At 43.5% G+C, this 19,283-nt stretch overlaps 1 protein-coding gene across 6 annotated transcripts in view; it reads right to left on the bottom strand.

The window, feature by feature from the left end:
* Positions 1-190: 190 nt before the first annotated feature.
* The window catches only part of CPNE1 (copine 1), a 41,385-nt gene continuing 22,292 nt past the window's right edge, over positions 191-19,283 (bottom strand). For 3 of the 6 annotated variants that reach the window (XM_065754279.1, XM_065754280.1, XM_065754281.1), the window contains exons 2-16: positions 15,334-15,462; positions 15,037-15,216; positions 13,720-13,794; positions 13,460-13,531; positions 12,767-12,850; positions 12,242-12,331; positions 8,546-8,644; positions 7,281-7,367; positions 7,113-7,172; positions 6,547-6,680; positions 5,850-5,904; positions 5,720-5,771; positions 4,013-4,146; positions 2,031-2,267; positions 191-1,288 (exon numbers count right to left, since the gene is read on the bottom strand). In XM_065754279.1, coding sequence (XP_065610351.1) covers positions 1,172-1,288; positions 2,031-2,267; positions 4,013-4,146; positions 5,720-5,771; positions 5,850-5,904; positions 6,547-6,680; positions 7,113-7,172; positions 7,281-7,367; positions 8,546-8,644; positions 12,242-12,331; positions 12,767-12,850; positions 13,460-13,531; positions 13,720-13,794; positions 15,037-15,216; positions 15,334-15,462 — 1,605 coding nt within the window. In that variant the 3' untranslated portion in view covers positions 191-1,171. Of the gene's footprint in view, positions 1,289-2,030; positions 2,268-4,012; positions 4,147-5,719; positions 5,772-5,849; positions 5,905-6,546; positions 6,681-7,112; positions 7,173-7,280; positions 7,368-8,545; positions 8,645-8,707; positions 8,804-11,406; positions 11,491-12,241; positions 12,332-12,766; positions 12,851-13,459; positions 13,532-13,719; positions 13,795-15,036; positions 15,217-15,333; positions 15,463-19,283 lie in introns of those variants that run through there. The other 3 variants (XM_065754284.1, XM_065754282.1, XM_065754283.1) reach the window with 3 other exon arrangements.

Below are 19,283 nucleotides of genomic sequence, written 5' to 3'. Positions count from 1 at the left end.
TCTGTGATTAACAGGTTACAAACTAATGCTGATGGACACCCTGCTCTGCTCTGCAACTGCTCACATTCAACTGGAGTGCGAGCACCAAGCTAGAGCTGTGCTGAAGACCTTCCATAAGCCACAGCATTGCTGAAACAAACAAAAGCCCAGAAAGGAAACAAAAGTCACACACGTCTGTAAATCAAAGCAGATCATTTACTTATGCAACTCAAAGTGACCACAACTTGTAGTGCAAGCTCCTTTCTTTTGAAATGAATTCTCTCCAGTCTCAAAGACATTGTGCTTTGCTAAGTCTGCCTACTTACAATGCCCAGTCCATGAACACGTGCTTCACGTTTCTGAGGATGAGGAACCACTTGCCTGCAGTTCCAGATAATGACTTCTTCATTTTGTAATTGCTGGGATGCTACGGATATCACTCAAAGCAATTCCAATTTTGCATTTGCTGGCTTCTGAACATCATATAACTCATTAATCCCCCCCACCCACAAATAAACAAAGTGCAGCATTCTTAAATTGCAACAACAGCTCCAAGCCAAAGGCCATCACAGAATTACATTCTGCTAGTAGATAATAAAAATAAAATGATTACAAAGTATGGTAACAAATTTAAAAATAAATGTCTACATATAAAAATATACTGATGCTTTATGAAGGCACAGGAACTACCTCAGGCACCCAACCAACAGACTTTGGTACCAACCAGTACAGAAGGGCCCCCATTCCTAAGGCAGCTTGGCATAAGGAAAGAACTACCAAGGAACTAACACATGGCAAGAATCTTCACAATAAATATGTCTGTGCTAACAGTGGAAGCAGCACTGCGTGAGCAGTTCCATGCAGGTGCCCACTTTGACAGTGAGCAGCAGGCGGGCTGTGCCAAGAGACGAGGCATGGTACGATGTGTCACCACTTCAAGATGGAAAATCATCGAGGTCTGCTTTCCTCTGACAAGAACTGCCAGCAGTTGTTTGTTAGTTTTTTTAATATTTACATTTCTTCCAGTTGGGAACAGGAAATACCAAAGACACAGAGTACAAGCAGATAAGAGGATCAGTATGAGTGGTACAACCTTGAGGCTCTGAACACCCCAGAGTACACAAGGGAAGAATGCGTGTGCAGGCAGCTCTCCTCACCCCAGTGATACATATGGTCGTGGTGAAGATGCAGTCTACATCTTCTTTATGTCCAGCAGCCTCACAGGTGGCCAGCCCTGCAGTTTGTAGTAGGACACCAGCTGCTTCGGCACTTCAGCCAGAACCACCTGGGAAAGAGCTTCCCGAGGAGCCTGCGAGGAACAGCGAGAGCAAATCAAGGATACTGCAGGGTGAAGAATTACCACAGCAGCGATGTACTCCCTTCAAGTATTCAGACTGCAAACCCCACCTGCCTGGTATGCGAGGCTGAGTTTGAGAGCTGCAGGACCAGGAGCACTTCCAGTCAGCCTCAGTGAGCACTGCTGCTGACAACCATGTGTTCCCAGCCCTGCACTGGACACCCAGACTCACGCAGCCTTCATATGGCCCAGATCTGGGTGGGAAGCTGCCCCAGCCACTTGCAACCTTGTCTTATTTTCGGTTTCACTGCACAACGTGCATGAACACCAGCATCAAAAGAAGACGTAGGGAGAAGCTGGGGAACAACAGGATTGTTTTCAACAGCAGGGAAGATTTATCTCAGCTTAAATCACTCATGGAATCACTCATGGGACTCAACAACAGAGACTGAGGCAACATGATTTCATTTCCTTTCCTAAATGCTTGTATCCCAGGAGAGAAAGCTTCTTTATTTGAACTCTGCAATAGCCAAGAGATATTATCAACAATACAATGAGAATTCTTCAGCTAAAGCTGCAAGAGCTTTGTGACAAGGCACAGAGTTTTGAACACAGAAGCATGTCACAGGTCTCCCTGGGAACAAGCAATTTAGGAACTTCAACCATACATACATTAGACACCTTTTTCTGTTGTTGTTGTAATGCCTGAATATCTATTGGCAGCAGAACTCCCACGAAGTTCAAGACAACTTACATTTCTGAATTGTCGGAAAGGCACAAACTGAACGATGTCTCGTGCAGCTGGCTCTCCTGTTAGGGATTTCAGGACACCATTGTCCCCATCAAGAAACTCCATTGCCTTGAAATCAGCTTCACCAACTCCAACAATAATGATGGACATTGGCAGCTTAGAGGCATTAACGATCGCTTGCCTAGTTTGGTCCAGATCAGTGATCTCTCCATCGGTGATGATCAGCAAGATAAAGTATTGCTGAAAAACATCAGAAAGTACTCAGTTACAGAGTTCAACATCATAGCTCACGTAATAGAAGGCAAAGGGAGAAATTTCTGACTCTCAAAAAGCAAGCAGATCTTCAGTGAAAAAGACAAAAACGAAACATTAAAAGGGAATAAATATAAGTTTCCTTTTTCATATGCATACCACCTTCTCCTGTGCACTTCAGATTTCCTCTGTGTTAGATCAAAGATAGAGGCTTAAATTCAATCCATAAAGAACAATCACACCCATGAACAGAAATCAGCACACAGCTGCATACAGCACTCACTGACAGATGCTGCCTCATCCACTGGCATCTCAAAAAAGGATAAAATATATTATTTAATATTTGCAACTCAAACAAGTCAGGTTTGATGGGATCCTGGGCAGTACGGTCTGTGGGTGGCAACCAGTGCATGGCAGGGATTGGGACTGGGGAGCTTTGATGCCTCTTAAAACCCAACCCATTCTGTGACTCTATGTTTTTAATTATCAGTAACGTAAGTGATAACTATTAGAAATCCAAACATATGGCAGCAGCAGATGTCATGACATGGAGACACTCCAGAGGTGACACAGAAGGGAAAGAACACAAACTTTTATAGAAGAAAAAAAAATACCTCCATAAGCCAAAACATTGGAGAGATAAAGTGTTTAAAATTCTCCCTCCTTTCCAGAGGATAAGGTTCAGCACCTGACTCTGAAACCTGCAAGCACTGTTCTACAGCAACTATCTACAGACTCAACATGAAACCAAAAGATATCAGAGACTTAGAATGAAAATAAAACTAAACTTACAATTCCAAAAGCCAGTTAATATAAGTTTACAGTGAATGCCCCCCATTACTGGCATATCCTTTACTTATTTTTTCCATTAGTAAGAAAAAGTAGAAACATTCAACATCTGGACAAAAACGCAGACGTTTCTCCAAGGGTTTGGATAACCAAAAAAATACCCATGCCCTCAGAAATGTAAGAAGAGTATGCCCCTAGACCAAGAACTTCACTGTGTGGGAAATCAACTGCCTACTTAAAATCAAAACCCTGATACAGGTGAGTATCAGAGTGTACATCAGGATTCCTTCCAACTAGGTATTCAAAATGAAATCAGTTAAATGCATCAGGAAATAAGCCTTTCATCCTTAAGCACAACGAATTAAATTTGAAGAGATGAAGTTGAATATTAAAAGCAGCCACGGCATGCAAGCACACAAACAAGACATGCAGTGCAGCCACAGGAGCAAGCATGGACATTCTGCAACACAGCATGCTGATCCACCAGCTCTCCAACTGCTTTGTTAGCATGGCCCCCTGGATATCTTGATTCTCCATGCAAACACAGTGGGACAAATAGTCCTCTGACATTTTTCAGTTCTTCTTTGAGTACATTCTTGAGAGCAAAAGCGCTTAAATAAAATATACAGGCCCCTTTATACTGCATGCATTCTCTAGAGGTGATGGAGCCTAGCAAGAGAGGTTAGGGTGACACAACTGCTGACAAAGTCCAGTTGGTCTTTGCACAGCATCCCTGCATACTTCACTGGTAAAGGCTCATATCAATGTCAACTTATCAACCAAGAGAGTATGAGGAGTCTCTGGAGGCTGGTAAGAAAGGACCAAACTGAAGACCTCAAAGAAGGAGGAAAAAATCGCTTTTCCATTGCATTCTATCTCATCATAAACAGAGGAAACAGAAGCATCACCCAGATGCAGATCCAATGGGAAGGACATGGACTCACAGAAGCAGTTCTCTGTTGTGCTGAGTGTGCAGCAAATCTTGCCACGTGGTTTATAATAGGAGAGAAATTGGTTGGCCCATAAAGTCGGATCTGAGGAAGGATCTGACGGTAGGCATCAACTATTCCTTGGATTCCTGTAACACAAGGAAGACAAGCAGCCTCACAATTTCTCCTGTAATTATTTAAAGCATCACCAAATAGTATGGCAAAAGGATAACCATTCAATTGGTGAACTAAAGGACAAAACAAACAGCTGGATAAGAGTGAACATACAGAGCACAGGGCTGAAACCAGCGGACATCTGCAGAGACAAGACTTTCAGATTTCAGCCCTGCTGTATATCCTTTACATTACTCTTTGTGACTCTAACATAATAGAAGGAATGGAAGCTGAGGGGAAAATAATCCAGCGAATGCATACTGGTGATCTTGTCCTGTTTATCCTGTCATTCAGTTTCTTTTAAATGATTGCAGTCTAATCAGAGCAGGTCACAATTTCCCCAGAACTGTTAACTGCTTGTTTTTCTCATGTGCAAGATCCTGGAATTAAATGTGTTTTTTTTTAAAACCAGAAACATGAGTCCTTAAGGTTTCACCTATACAAGAAGTTTCTCTCACATTAAAAAATTTTGATTAGAAGTCAGATTTTCAGTGGTTTAGACTCTTGTGTAGATCCATTTAAATTGCCCTACAGACTGGCTTACACTGCTACACTTTCATTTGCCATTGCCCACCACATGGGTTTCAGTGTTTTAATTCTCAAAACTACTGCAAAAGTGCTGTCACAGAGCAACAGCACAGACTGCAGTGAGACAGGCAACGTGGAACTGAGCAGGGAAATGTTTGGACATTGATTCTCAGATTCCATTTTTTGTTGACCTTAGACTAAATTAAAAAGAAAACAAAAAAACAGAGGAAAAGCCATTTACTCAAGAACAATTCCATGTCACTGCTTGTCAAGAGAGTCCTTAGGAGTTTGTAATCTGGTTTACAGACAAGCCAATAAAAACAGCTGAAATAACTACCACAGAAGAATGTGGCTTTGAAGAAAATAAACATTTTAAACAATCCTTAAAAAATAACACATGAACACTGATAATGCTGAAGAAGTAGCCACTGTCAATAACAGCCTTAGCAGATGGTAGTTTTGGAAGTGTGACTAACACAGACACACTGCTGATCTGAATTCACTGCCACCTATTTCTTAAAAAGAAATAACCAAGTTGCAGCAACAAAAATTTCAGCAAACTGACAGAAGCACAGGCTGGTTGAGTTTCAAAGGGACCTCTGGGGAACATCTCATCCAAATACCCTTCTCAGGCAGGGTCACCTAGAGCCAGTGTCCCAGGCCCATGTCCATGACTTCTGAAGATCTCCAAGGAGGAAGACTCCTCAACCTCTCTGGGCAACCTGCTCCAATGCTCTATCACCTGCACAGTCCAGAGGTGCTTCCTGATGTTCAGAACCCCACATCTCCCAGCTCTCTATGTCCCCAACAATCAAACTTAACCTAGACCATTACAATGGAGCCTATGCAGACCACACAGAAGTCTGCACCGATAGATTTTCACAGTCAGGTGAGAGTACACATAGCTTGTTGGATGTCTTCATACTGCAGTATGAAGTCTTCATATGCAGTTATGAAAGGAATGAACACTTTAAACATCAGTCCCTCTCATCAAAATATTTAATAAAGAGGTGTCCTCACCTTGACAATAAGGGTTGTTGGGATTGAAGTTCAAAGCAAACTCATGAGACACCTAGAAACGGCGATGTTACAACCAGTTAGACAATGCAGACATTAACAGAGCAACTGCACAGCACTGTGAAGGCCTCACCTGCCAGCTAGGAGGAACTTGAGCTCCAAACCCAAATGCAGGAAACAGCTTGTCCCTTGGGAAAAAAAAAAGCAAGAAGAAGAAATTAGAAAGAGAAGTCATGTAATACTTTATTAATTCTGTTTTATTCCCAGAAATAGACAGTAGATAGGTTAAATTCCTGCCATCAGGAGCAGGCATACCATCTAGTTTTCCCATGGTCAGTAAACAGTTACCCAAGGATTTCAGGCATGGGACTGACAATTTCAGAATGCCTTTGAATGCAGTATCCTGCACAACTGTCAGGAGTAGCAAGAGAAAAGTCAAGCCAGTCATAGCTTGGCAGAAGAACAGAGCAGGCAAACACATTCCCACTGAATCTAACAGGGCATTTGTGTCTGAAATGCACTGTTACCAGAAAGGGATTAGCAACCAGCTAAAGCAGCATCACAGAGTAACCCAGGGCCATAAAGGCACAGATATGGAAGGACAAATAAAGCAGACATGCTTTATTAGAAAATACTGTGATTGCCTTCCTTGGCAGTACCAGAAGCAGAAAGAAGCAGCAGTTCCTGAAGGGTTCTCCCAAGAAAAGGCCACAGCATCTCAGTCATCCAAATACCACAGCTCCAGAACAAGATATCAGCCTTGACCAATGACCCATTGCAAAACACTTATTTTATGAGGGAGCTAGAACAGTTAGGAGCCTCTTACATACGTGTCATAATCCTGAACTACACTTCCCACACTCCAGATGGCAATCAAGTACTCGTTTATCCCATCTGGGCTGATGTAGTGAAGAGAATCTGGTGAATTGGGATCGCCATTAGAGCCAGTGAAGTCTATGCCCACCTAATCAGTTTAAAGGATGATAACAGCAGGTCAGTGAAACAGCACCATAGGCAAATGGGAAGAACAAGCAACAACCAGAAACAGAGGGCTAAGACCAGCCCCACACTGCTCCCTCCCTGCCAGGCACAAAGATGACCCCAAACAGGTGCAGGCAAACAAGCCTGTACATCTTCTCCCACCAGGGCACATGAACATCTAAGGAGCAGCAGTCCTTTCCAACAGGACTGGGAAGTGATTTCTCAAAAGAAGCTTAAGAAATCCTAGATCCATTAAATTTGCTACTGGATATCGAAAAGCAAAACATAAAATCAATTATTTTTGGCAGTGTTCATTACTCCTTAAAAAACCCCACACTTCAAATTAAAGTACTAATGACAGCTTCCTTGCCTTGTCCTATCAGATAAAAAGATGTAAAGTGGGAAAACAACTCACTGTAAAATTAATTTGGCAGCCTCCCATAACATAGTCCAGGAACGAATAGTCTGTTTCAATCTAGAGGAACAGACAGACAGTATTACACCTCCTTTCATTAAGAGCAGATTTCTTGATCATCAGAAAATAGAGAAAATAGAAAAACGCAAGCTACAGCAAACTTCCTACCTTGCAGGACTTTATGCTAATAATGCCTGAGTTTTTGTAGCTCTTTTTCTTTTGTTTCTTCTCAGGATGAATGCATTCAAATTCCACCTACAAAACAAGTAAATTATAAAACATCTGCAGCAGTGCAAACTATTGAAATAGAACAGTGTGACATCACACTTTCAGTTATCTGGCAGCATTCTGGAACTTCACTTTAAAAGTGTTTGTGACTACTGTAGCTGTATTTGACAAGTTAAATAGATGGTTTTGCTGCCGTTACTGGGCAAAGTACATGAGACAAGACTTCAAGGTCCCTCTCTGTGAGGACCTGACTCTTACTCTCTTCAGAATCTTTGAGCAGTTATTGTAACAGAGGGCAAAAAAATCTGTCACAAACATTTCTCTTAGCATATTTGCAATCTTTTTTAGTTAAGGAAACTAAAGAACTCAGAAGAAAAGAAGGCAAAGTGAGAAGGGGAAGGGAAAGAGGCCAAAGAGCCCAAGGTCTCAGGTTCTCAATGGCAGAGGGATCAGTATTCTGACAGTACAGTTTTGCTTCACTTAACAGTAGTTCTGATCTCACACAGGGTAGGGAAGGAGGCAACCATCTTCCACAAGCTTCAGGATTACAAATACAGAAATCAAACTGGCTGGTGACTAGAAGCACTCCCAGACTATGTCCTTCATCAGTCTGAATCCAGACAAGACCTCTCCACGAGAATGAGAGTACAGGCTTTTGCTGTAGACAACAGATGGAAACTGGCATCACCAGCAAGTGACCCCAATTACCCTAAAAGAGGTACCCAAGGTAAAGCAAGAAGAGAGACCCTTGAAAGCACCATTTCTTCCCACTATCTAGAAAGCTATCTAGAAAGGTAAGAAGAGTGCTGGTGAGGGTGACCAACCCAGGCATATGTTACCTGAGACAAGTCCTACCGTCAGACTGTTCTGTTACAGCTCTTTTAAAGAAGCTCTTTTGCTTCCAATCAACTCAGGAAAGGCAATACAGTACAGAATGGTTGGCAAGAAATGGCATGTGACCAGCAAACAGGCTGAAGGATGTCTGTAGGAACAGGAAGGGTAAAAGCACCCAAGGAAAACAGCAGCATCCTCCCCATGCCAGGTTTTAATTTTTCCCAGTCACTGACTTAATAATACAGAAACAGATACAGAAAAAAGCACAGACTTTTGGAAGCAACAACTGAAAAATTCTTCAGAGATCTGTATTAAAAAGGGTTTGTGAAAGACTGAATTATGGACAAAACAGAGAAACAAAGAAAGCTTACCGGAGAGCCATCCCCTGCTTTCTGCAGCTGAGTCAGGTTAGTTTCAAAAACACCTATCAAGTCATGCGACCCATCACTGTCATAATCTGAGCACTGCACCTGAAAGGAAAGAGACAGCAAGAAATGGGTAAGCATGCTGCGTTAGGGAGAACTGCTCCTCACCATGCAATCTCCTGCTTCCAACAGCTTTCCAGTGATGTTAGTGAATCTCTCTATCAAATCTGATCCAGCAGTGTCATCCATATCACTCCCTGAAACCTGACAGTAAGAGATGCACTGAGTGCATCCCAGAACAAGGAAAAGTTCAACTCCTCACCTACTTAAGTATGCAAAGCAACAGCTTTGCCCACTTCAAATGGAAACAGAAACAAAACAAACCCTCAGATTTCACAGCCCAAAAGTACAAAGCTGAGATCATCCAGGACACAATATACAAGCGGGGTAAAGCAACTGAAAGTCCTATCTAATTTTTGAATATACTTCTTCCTCCTGCGTGGCGACAGTGTCAGTTTGCAGACACTGCAGTTTCCACAGAATGCTGTCTGTCTTTTTCTGCAACTTACAGCAATCAGATTACAAACAATTAACAACCAGTCATGTTTAAAACAGCGTGTAAGCTTGAATCTCCAGTCAGAGAACGCAAAAGAGCAATGCATTTAAAAACAAGAAATATGATAATAACTATGGCTTCAAGCTAACAGAGCACAATGTGCATTGGCAACAGCTCCCCATGAAATCAACAACTGTAAGAAGCATCTATAACATGCACAATGCACACGACAGCAGAGCAAAAATAATTCCAGAAGCAGTCAGTCAACAAAGTCCATGAACAGCAGCTCTTCCCCCTGCCCAAGCTCACACACTACTCCAATTCAAAAGCCTATTCAGATTATTTAATTTTTAATTTGATTTTATTAACCAAGAAACAGGTGTTACCACAGTACAAACCAGGGTGACAGCTTTCTCCTCAGGATTATGGATAAGGTGAACCTATAGGTAATGCTTAGATGAAGTCAAATTCAATCACCGAATGTGAGGACAGACTTTAACAGCTACCTGCTGCCTATGATCCACCTGGGATCTTCCATTACTATCAGTGGGAAACATGCACAGAAAGCTGAGTGAATTGCAGACAAAGCTAGCCACCCAAACACGAGGCACCATGTCGTCCTTCACACTCTTCATTGGCAAAATAAAACTGCTTTACAGATGGTGACATTCTTCTTCTGCATCCATCCCAACTCACCACTGCTCCATCTCTCCCTTCTGCACGCTCTGCCATGAAGCATTCCTAAGCCTCTTCCTCTGCCTCTCTCAACAATTCAGATGCTTAAAACATCACTCAAAAGAGATGTGAACACATCAGGGAGGTCTGCAGGCCATCATGCAGAGACTGAGCGTGTCCTTGGCACTAACATGCTGCACAGAACACAGCAATTTGCACCCTTCCTTTCCCTTCTGCTCATCCCTCCCTGCTCCTGACCACACACAAAAAAATCCAACTATTTAATGGCCAGTTCTGTTAGTGGCTCACAGTACAAGTTAGCTTACAACAAACCCTTTCTTTTGCAAGCATGCTCTAAAACGGACCAAGACTTCACTGCACGAAGAGCACTGCTGCTGCTGCAAACAAAATATAGAAGGTGTGAAGCAGGGAACAAACGTGCAGCTGCCAGTAATTGCTTTCTGAAGTGTGGTCTGACCTCAGAGGCCAGCTAACTGCAGGATACTGCATTGCAATTGTTGATTAATTACTCAACTGAACTACCAAATATTCACTGGCAACATTTGGTGGGTAAAACACTCCTTTCATCTACAAGAGAAATTTCCAAAATCCACACAAAATGGATTTGCCTTTATGCATATGCCATCAAATGCATGGACTGGAAGGGGTTTGGTTTTGTTGTGCAGTTTTCTTTTTAAAATCTCACATTTACTACTACTATTTAAGCAGTTCTGGGAGAGAGAAACTACTTCCATTTGTTTCTTTCTTAAAGAAACTGTCAGAAGGTTATATTATGTCTCAAATCTAAGCTTTCTTAAATACAGAACAAGAATGACACAACTCTTCACAGTGACTTAAGTATCAGTTAGCACTGTTGGTCTGATCAAAAGATTTATGTTTACACACACATTTAGTGCACATTTCCCATCACAGAATCCTCATGCATGGCTGGCAAAGCCAACGCCTACAAGACATACCAAACTGACACACACCCACACAGACATTCCCCTTGTGCTGAGGTACAGAGACTTCTCTGCTCAGCAACCAACATCACCCCATGTGTAATTGTGCCTATGCATATTTTAGAAAGCCTCGAACGAGAGGTTTCAAGCAGAACGTACAGGATGGAAAACAGATCTCTGCAACATTCCATTCCTTAATGCTACTGCTCCTGCCCACCAGCACAGAGGCCTCTTTCTGACCAACTTCACCAATATTTCGTTGAAGTACAGATTAACCATTTTCCACACGTAAACTGTGAAAATCAATTATTTGCACAGGCATTGAGGATTAGGGGAAGAAAGGAACTAACAGCAAAGATCTATGTTTTGTTTTGTTGCTGTTTTTTAATTTAAACAGGTTGTTGCAAAGCAAATCCCAAAGCACAGAAAGGTTCTACAGCAAGTGCTTTAGCTTTCAGACTGCAGGAAATACAACTTGATAACAAAACATCTCTCACATCAGTTTTGACAAGGTAACACACAACTCCTAACCAATTCCTTTTCACATTTCCTTCAGCACCTTCAGACCAAGAGGATTTATGATCTAAGATTGTTCACTGTCCAACAACAAAAGCTCATGACCACCACTTAGAACACATTAAAGAAGCCCAGCACACTTGAACCAGGTTAATAACCTCAGCAATTTTCTGCATCTCCCATGCTGCACAAATAAAAAGATGGCATGCACTGCTTTCTGCTAAACCTTTCGGATCAAGCTTCCAGCATGAACTTTCTTCGCAGGCAGGATGAGGCAGGAAAATTCTGCAAATGGAAAGTGTTTAGGAGCTGGATAAGCAGAGGGAGAGAATACTCAACATTAAACTATCTAAAGCTTTAAGTGCTTCTATGTTATCAGTGCACTGCTTAGAACACTAATCCAGTTAATTCACTAACATATTATTTTGGTAGTAACTTGTTAAAAGCTGGAATTGTTCTGCCACCACCCCCATAATTCAGGACCAGGGTGTAATAATCCTCATAAGGAGGACCACAAGAAACTCCAGTTCCAACTCAAATTTCTTGTTGGAACAGCAAGAAAAACAAGATGGAATAAGCTCGCCATTCTTATGAATGGACGAAGCAGAAACTTGCCCCCTCTGTCAGTATCCTAATGCACTCAGATTTATCTGATATGTAAGCCCCACATAGTATTAGGAAGCCACAATTGAACAACAACAACAACAAAAAAAACCCCACAACCTGAAACTCTAGCCAGAATAGTCAATAACAATTTATAATCATTCCTGTGACTAATCATTACAGCCTGCATCACTTCTGCATTTTCTGACTTCACAATTTGACAACGTTTCAGTACGCACTTCACACTTAATAGATGTATTATCACTTATCTGCCATATCATTCTAGAAAAGCCATTTAAAATTTTAAATATGAGTAGACGACAATTACTGCAGTTTCATCAATTGGGCTACCTACAACAACAAACAAATCTGAATTTCTGAAGGCTGTACCTTGATAGGTTTATTAAGATCTCCACCACAGAATGTCTGCAAGGGAACGCTGAACTTCCTCCAGCACGGACTTAAGTTGTTCTTAACCACCTTAAAAAAAGAAAAAATTCAGCATAACATCACATGAGGGACTCAATATGCAAGTTACTAAGAAACGTAACATGAGGATTCTGTACGCCTGTGGGACTACACGGAACAGCCTCAGTCACTTCAACCCTGACACGAGCAAAGAAAAGCTGTGTTAGAAGCCCAAAATTCAGAGATGGGCAGAACTGGTAGCAGCCCGTTGCCACTAAATGGCAGAAGAGTCCTGCACCCTTCCCTTGGTACATAGTTGGACTCTTCAGCTTAACTCTGACTAGGCAGCAAGTTCACCACTTTCTGCCAGGTAGTCAGTGAACAGAATCCCTTTCTGGGAAGGCAAGTTTCACTGCAGAAGTGGAGCACAGCATTACCAGAAGTTTGATGCTCCAAGCTGTCAGACAAACTTAACAAGAAACGCATTTTAAAATGTAGAAATGCTACCTCTGATCTGTAGACCAGGTGCCACATTCCAGCATCACTCTGCTTGTACAGCTCCAAAAATGGATCCGATTTACCTAAGAAATCCTGCAAACAAAATCCCAACAGAACTCCATCAGACCTCCATATTATCCTTGGATGAGAGAAGAGCTAGGTAACCCGCACAAGGCACCTTTAACAAAGCACAAAGTCAAGACAGCTAGACATTTACTTTCCTCTTTTAAACTGCAGCACTTTACAAATCATCACAATGTACCAGCTCTGATTTCAAGACTGTGCCTCCTTAGAGCACTTTGTTACTTCCATCATGCTTGGCTTAAAATAACACCAAGGGAGCATACCTAAATTTCCACCTTTTCTTCCTTTATAACATCACAAAGTCCAGTTCACAGCACGATTACAACATTCAATCAAAACAACTATCTTATATCTTAATGTATAGAATACTCCAAAACCAACATAATTATCCGGAACCTAAACCTGGTGTTTGAATCTCTTATCTGCTGTCACACTTTCTGTCACATAATTTCCTCTCCTGTTCACTACTAGCAACAAAACAGTGAGCCTTTTTACAGGTGGATTACAGAGTTTAGCTGAACGCACGCAGTGCAGCACGAATCCTGGCAAAAAAGGCACTGTAAATATAGTCAACACCCACACAAGCATGCAATATCACTGAAAAAAATAAATCAATACCTTTTTGTCCAAATTTCGGGCTTCAATTTCCAAATTAACAACCCTGGTATCTTTAATCTCCTCTGCAGTAATCTGTGCCGCACATTTAAAAAAAAAAAGTACAGAATTTTGCATGTTTTATGCATGAAAAAACCTCTACAAATAAAAACTCTTCCTATACACATACAGAATTTAAAACAGAAAGAAACAAAACCATGAATGTTACTCTGTCCCAGACCACAAAGAACAAGAAACCCATTTTTCCACACACACTGCTTTACCGTAATGGTGCCTTTTCCTGCTGGCTTCCCCTCCTTCAGTTCCAGAGGTCGGGTAAACACCGAGCTGGACACAATCTGAGGTTAAAAGATGGATAACATAAATCAAGGTGGAGAAAGATCATTATTATTGAAGAATTATTAAGAATCAAAGAATTATTCTTCAGGAGAAAATATTTTTAAAACTCTGATAAGAAAAATCCATTTCCTGCAGTGACAGCTACCAGTTTGTGCTTCTAAAATGGTAAAGCAGTGTTAAAGTTTTCCCCTGCCACAAAATAATTCCCACTAACATGTCTCAAAACTTAACTCTAGCCTCCTGTTACTGCTTGCCCCAAGGCCCATGAGCCATCTTCATTACAAGTAGCCAAACAGTTATCGAAAACAAGAATGTGTATTTATTTAACCAGGTCCTTCACCATCTCAAACTCAATCCACCTCCTTCTGCTTAACAATACAAACTCCTCTTCAGGAAACAAATGCAGAATTTCAGGCAACCTTCCTGGAATTTATGGCCTGAGGATTTTTTTTTCCCCCAAGGAAATCAAAAGACAACCACAGCCCTCCAGGGCTTTCCTCACTCCCAGGCTTCTGCTAGTGCTTCAAGTGCTCCTACATGATGCAATGACCTGGGGGATGAGAAGGCTGAGCGGGGATCTGGTCAATGCTTATCAGCATCCATAAGGTGAGAGGCAAATGGATGGGGCCAGGCACTGCTGAGCAGTGCCCAGAGGCAGGACAAGGAGCAATGGGCACAAAGTGCAACATGGGAAGTCCAACCTGAAGACAAGGAGAAGCTTCTCTACAGTGAGGGTACCTGAGCCCCAGCACAGGCTGTGCACAGAGGTGCTGGGGGCTCCTTCTCCAGAGATATCCAAACCCACCTGGATGCTTTCCTGCAGGACCTGCACAGGGCAACCTGGCTAGGGAGGGGGTTGGATTAAACCAAGCCAGTAGTTTTATGGTTTTGTTGCCCTCTATATGTTTTAATAAAAATATTTAAAAAATTTTATATATGAACAATATTATAGCTGAAGATGATTCCTTTTCACTCAGTGCAGCCCATGAAAGTCCAAATGCCGGATGCCCCCGGACTTGGATGATCTCCAGAGCTTCTTTCCCACTCCTCCAATTCCCGGGCTCACAAACCATACACATTTGCAACCTTCGCTTTGTGCTCAACATTACGGTTTTTCCAGTTATATCCAACAGGGACAAGAACGGATCTGCTATGCCAACGTAACAAAGAAGGACTGGCTGTGCTTGCTGCTCCTCAGCACAAAGCCATCCCGGGGCCGCCTGCCCCCCGCCCCCACGCACCTGTCCCAGCGTGCACTCCATGCCCCCGAGGAAGTCATCGTCGCTGAGCTCGGCAGACTTGTTGTCGATGTCGTACACGCCGAACTTCAGCTTCTGCACCTTCTCGAAGTAGTAGTCAACGAGCAGCTTCTTGGAGAACTCCGGGTCTTGGCAGTTCTTAATCCTCTCTGTGCGATCCAACTGCACGGACACAGGGACAAATTAAACAGAACTCGGATAAAGGCCGAGGGTCGCGACGCTCCGGGTGAGCGAGCAGCGTGCACGGGAAGGCAAAAGCCACCGCCCGCCGCGCCGTACCTCAGCCCAGCGCTGGCCTCCCACGTCCTGCAGCAGGACGCACAGCGGGTCCGACTTGGAGCCGATGTCGCGGTCCAGGAGGCGGCGGCAGGCCACGGTCAGCTGCACCCGGCTCACGCACTGCGCCATCTGCGGGCAGAAGCGCGGGACGGGGTCAGCCCGGCCGCTCCCGGCCCCGCAGACGCCCGCGGCGGCGCGGCCCAGGGGCGGGTCCCTGCGCACCGCGCCCGCTCCGCCCGGCGCCGCCGTGCACCGCGGCCGCGGCCCCGAACGGGGGAGGGGGGGCCGGCTCCGTCTTCCCGCCCGACCCCGAGCCCCGACAAGATGGAGGCCGTCCGCCCGCCCCGAACGGGTCGACCCCACGGAGCGGGTCCGTGCTCGCTCCCGGGAAAGGGCCGAGGGAAGCGCTGCCCTCATGGCGGGGCACGCCTCTCCGCCGCTTCGCATTCCGAAGTAATCGGTCACTGCGTGGGGAATCCTTCCTCCTGCACCGCGCATCGCACCGCAGCCCTGTCCGAGGGACCGGCACGGTTCTCACAACTGAGCCCACGGGAGGGACGAGCCTGAAGCAGCCTGAAAGTTCTAAGCAGCGCTTTAACTTTTATTTCCTAGGGAAGCTACTTCACTAGCGTTAGGAAAACAAGGAGATGTGTTCAGCCGTGCACGGCTTTCTCATACTTGCCGGGAATAAATGCCAGTAATCTCAATGAAGAGATGAACTTTTATTGGGCTGTGTTTAACCCCCTCAGTGCACCACTCAGAGCTCCCATTCTGCGGTCTCCCTGGACAGAAGTCACCCGCATCACCTAACGCAACACGGACGCTGTAGCGATGGCAGCAGGACACAAGCAGCGTGCAGAATTAGCGAAGCTTTAGACAAAGAGGATCACGGTTCAGCTTCCTAAGGTCACCATCACCTGCTTTAACCCACCATGCTCAAAGAGACTTGCCTGAATGCTGGGAACAGCTGCTCCAATGACCACTTTGAGCCACTGGCTTCCACTGCAGCCGCACCCAACCCCAAGTAAGACTGACAAAAAAGATGCCATCATTCCCTTTAACAGATACTCTATTTTTCCCTAGGCTTGCAACCATCACAAGTATTAGTTTTCCAATACCTACATGTATCATTCCACCAGACCAGCTTATTTAGGCAGCAGTGCCACATCTGCACAGCCTGCAGGTCTACGAATACCTGTACACATGTGCACACCACACCAAAAACAAAGACCAGCTCAGTGAGCCTTAAGTCCGAGGCCAACATTTCTCCCTATTTTCTTTCTTGAACAGAGACTTCTGTACCAACAGGAGACACCTTCCTGTCCTGGTACAGAGTATCAGATCAGGAAACAAGTTTAAAACCTCAAAGAAATGTCTCCAACCGTATCTTCCAGCATGGCTGGACAGCAGCTGTCCCCTTCTGGCAGGAAACATTACGGTAGGCCTACAATTTACACATAGAATGAGTCCCTACTTGTACATTCTGTGTTAGAGACTAAAGAAAGTTGAAAGTTTGCAGTATGAACTGTTAAACCACACAATAAAGCCAAAGCAAAAGACCTCAAGCCAGATCACCTCACCTGCTACCTGAATCTCTTGTCCCGATCAGTAGCAGTGAAACCATGAAACCACTGTCTCAAGGACTTGCCTTTCAATAGCTAACACAGAAGTCGGCCTCATCATACTGTTCAAGATGTGGTAACAGCACTAAGACTTCCCTTCCAATCCAGCGCAGCTGGGCTGGTTTCTGAAGGAAACTACAGACCATAAAGGACTCTTTATTAGGTCTTCCTGCTCTGTTTGGAGATTGCAGGGCACTAGGTAACGCACCCTTATGGAAAGGATGGATCCTTAACAGTGTCAGATAAAACATTCATGCTTCATCTGTAAACACTACTCTGAACCTCAGCCACTGTTTGTTTGTGTTGCTGCCTCCAGATATCCTTCAACAGCTCACACTAGGCCTTTTCACTTCACAGCCATTCAAATACACTGTACGGTGTTCTCCAGTTTCAATTCATCCCTTTAATAAGTACAACAACAACAAAAAATAATGGTCACTAATGAGTCAACATATTTCAGCAGCAAGAGCAAGGAGTAGGTGGTCACTTCAGACAGTGAATCCATTTTGGGCAAGCCTGGAGATCTGCTTCGCCTCTACCTAGCTGAACACTTTCAACCCATTTATCCTGCCCACTGTTAGCAGAGTGCAAACCTCCTGTGATCTCCCTGCACTTAACAAGCTTTTTACAAAAATAACAATAATAAAATAAAGTCAGAACCTTAACATACTGACTCCCAAACACACATACACACACACAACAGTTCTGAATGGAAAAGAAATTGTGCAGGTCCTTAGTGGTTGGGAATACTAGCCCCCAGCTTCAGCTGCTGGTTTCTTTTAAATGGGGTCTAACAGTTGGATCAAAAATTCTTTTTCATCCTAAAACAGACTTCTTCAAACTCACTTCCATTCCATAAGTAATCATTTCTGAGAAACACATCTGTTCCTCTCATCCATAAAGGCTCTGCCCTTAGCAGAGACCATCCTGAAATCTGCGAAGACATCAATAATCAACACCTACACTTAAAAAAATCCCACGTCTAGTACAACTTCCCATCCTTTAAGGATAAGAAAGTCTGCAATACTTCCTCTCAAGTGCTTGTCTGTGCCCTGCATTTCTGCACAACCCTACGTCATCTTCATACATCACCACTTTCTGCAGCAAATCTGCAGCCAGCACTTCCCAGCTTACTTCCAGGGAGTAAGTACTGCCCTGTCAGTGTGGTTTTAAGAAACACGGACTAAGGAGAACTGCTTTATCTCTTAGCAATGCAGCGTAACAGAAGAGTGGTATAAACAGATTCCAGTGATAACTATGCTCAGTTTGAGACAGATCTGATCCAAGGCTAATTAGCACAATTAAACTGAAAGAACTTAGGGTTTGTTTTTGTGTTATTAATAGCTTTGGTTTTTTTTCCCTTTATGAGCATTCAAAGAACAGTACACAATCCAATTTACCTTGCATAGAGCACAGTTATGTTTATATATCCATCCATACACACATACTTTGCTCTTAGAATTGCATTAATCCACCATTAGTGTGACAGAACATTGCTTACATTTGTTGCAACACTCCAAACTCTTTTATTTTTCAACAGTTCCGGAAATTCTGAAATTGGTCGATTTCTTACTTTCCCCTCACAACAACCCTATGTGACTAATATTGACATCTATTATTTGAAATTGTTTACAGAAGATAAAGTTCCAAAATGAAAACAGCAGCTAAAGCAAAACGCTTTCCATAAAGGCATGAAAAACACATTCAACTTAGAAAGCATTTATTAGAGAATGATCCTTAACCCCCTGCAACAACAATTTACCAAAGATCCTCCAACTGACTCACCACCAGTAGATGAAGATGCAGCATGCTCTGGGAGTCACAAAACTATCCCAGCTACAGAAATTCATTCAGTTAGCTAAATAGAAATAAATCCCAAACAGATATCTTCAAGTGCTACTTAGATTACATAAAACAGAGCTACTGGGTGCACCACGCTAAGCAAGTTCAGAATGAAGGCAATATAAGCAAGCCACGGGGTCAGTGCAGCTGTTAGAAGCAGCCTACACGATCATAACGGATGTTACGTTACCCCACCAGTTCGCACTGACAATAGCTGCACACATCAGATCCAAAGCTCTCACAGCTCAGGGATTTCTCTGTTCAGAGGCACTGCCTGTGAAGTTTCACGTTGACTTCTGAATGTTCTCAAGGAAGAGCTTCCAGCATTCGGCTTTAGGTCTGTCAGGCACGTACACTTTGGCCTTTACTTAGGATTGCACGTAACATGACACCACACTTCGAGGAAAAATGCATCACTTGGGTTAGTCTTATGAACTTGAAAGCAGGACACAACCCACAGAAGCCTGTGTAAGATGCCACACGTAC

This window comes from Cyrtonyx montezumae, unplaced genomic scaffold, assembly GCF_038088225.1.
Source record: "Cyrtonyx montezumae isolate F1298 unplaced genomic scaffold, pur_monq_1.0 scaffold_9, whole genome shotgun sequence".
Classification (NCBI taxonomy): domain Eukaryota; kingdom Metazoa; phylum Chordata; class Aves; order Galliformes; family Odontophoridae; genus Cyrtonyx; species Cyrtonyx montezumae.
This window is presented reverse-complemented; position numbering and strand designations above follow the sequence as displayed.